The following is a 567-nucleotide window of genomic DNA, read 5'->3' as shown; positions in this document are numbered from 1 at the left end:
CTGCTGCTGCTGCTGCTGCTGCTGCTGCTGCTGCTGCTGCACTCAGAGAACGCAGCGCCATGGCGCGCGCTGCGCTGCTGCGCTCCTCCTTCCCCAGAGACCCCCCTCCTAGGGGCCCCCTTACTGGGGTCCCCTCCATTGGGGGCCCCTCCATTGGGGGCCCCTCCGTTGAAGTTGGGGGCCCCTCTGCTGGGGACCCCTCCGTGGGGGGCCCCCCTGCGGGGGGCTCCCCCCAGGGTCCCAAGGGGCCCCCGGGGGCCCCCGAGGGTTCAGCATCTGAGAAGCAGTGGGGGCTGCGGTCGCGGTGGCGGCCAGATCTGCTGCTGGGGGGGCCCCCGGGGGGCCCCCTGCTGCTGCTGCAGTCGGAGGCCTCGCGCAGCTACGGGGGGGCCCCCTTGCTGCAGCAGCACCTGCCGCCCCTCTACTGGCCAGCCCCCAGGGCCTTCACTGCAGCAGCAGGGGGGCCCCCCCGCCGCCGGGGGCCCCTCAACACGGCCCTGACCCGCAGCAGAATCCACAAAGACCTCGACAGACTCGCGGGGGAGTGAGGCCACAGCTAGCTAGCTA

General features: G+C 73.4%; 1 protein-coding gene across 1 annotated transcript; it reads left to right on the top strand.

Annotated features, from left to right (window-relative positions):
- Positions 1-59: 59 nt before the first annotated feature.
- Positions 60-548, top strand: ETH_00039330 (uncharacterized protein; the record flags this gene model as incomplete). Its single annotated transcript, XM_013376523.1, has 1 exon — positions 60-548. The coding sequence occupies one exon, from the start codon at positions 60-62 to the stop codon at positions 546-548; it is 489 nt and encodes a 162-aa protein (XP_013231977.1).
- Positions 549-567: the final 19 nt, after the last annotated feature.

The sequence above is a fragment of the Eimeria tenella genome, genomic scaffold (assembly GCF_000499545.2).
Source record: "Eimeria tenella Houghton genomic scaffold, Eth_scaff3628, whole genome shotgun sequence".
NCBI classification, from domain to species: domain Eukaryota; phylum Apicomplexa; class Conoidasida; order Eucoccidiorida; family Eimeriidae; genus Eimeria; species Eimeria tenella.
The sequence above is the reverse complement of the archived record's forward strand: the minus strand, read 5'-3'. Positions and strand labels throughout refer to the sequence as shown.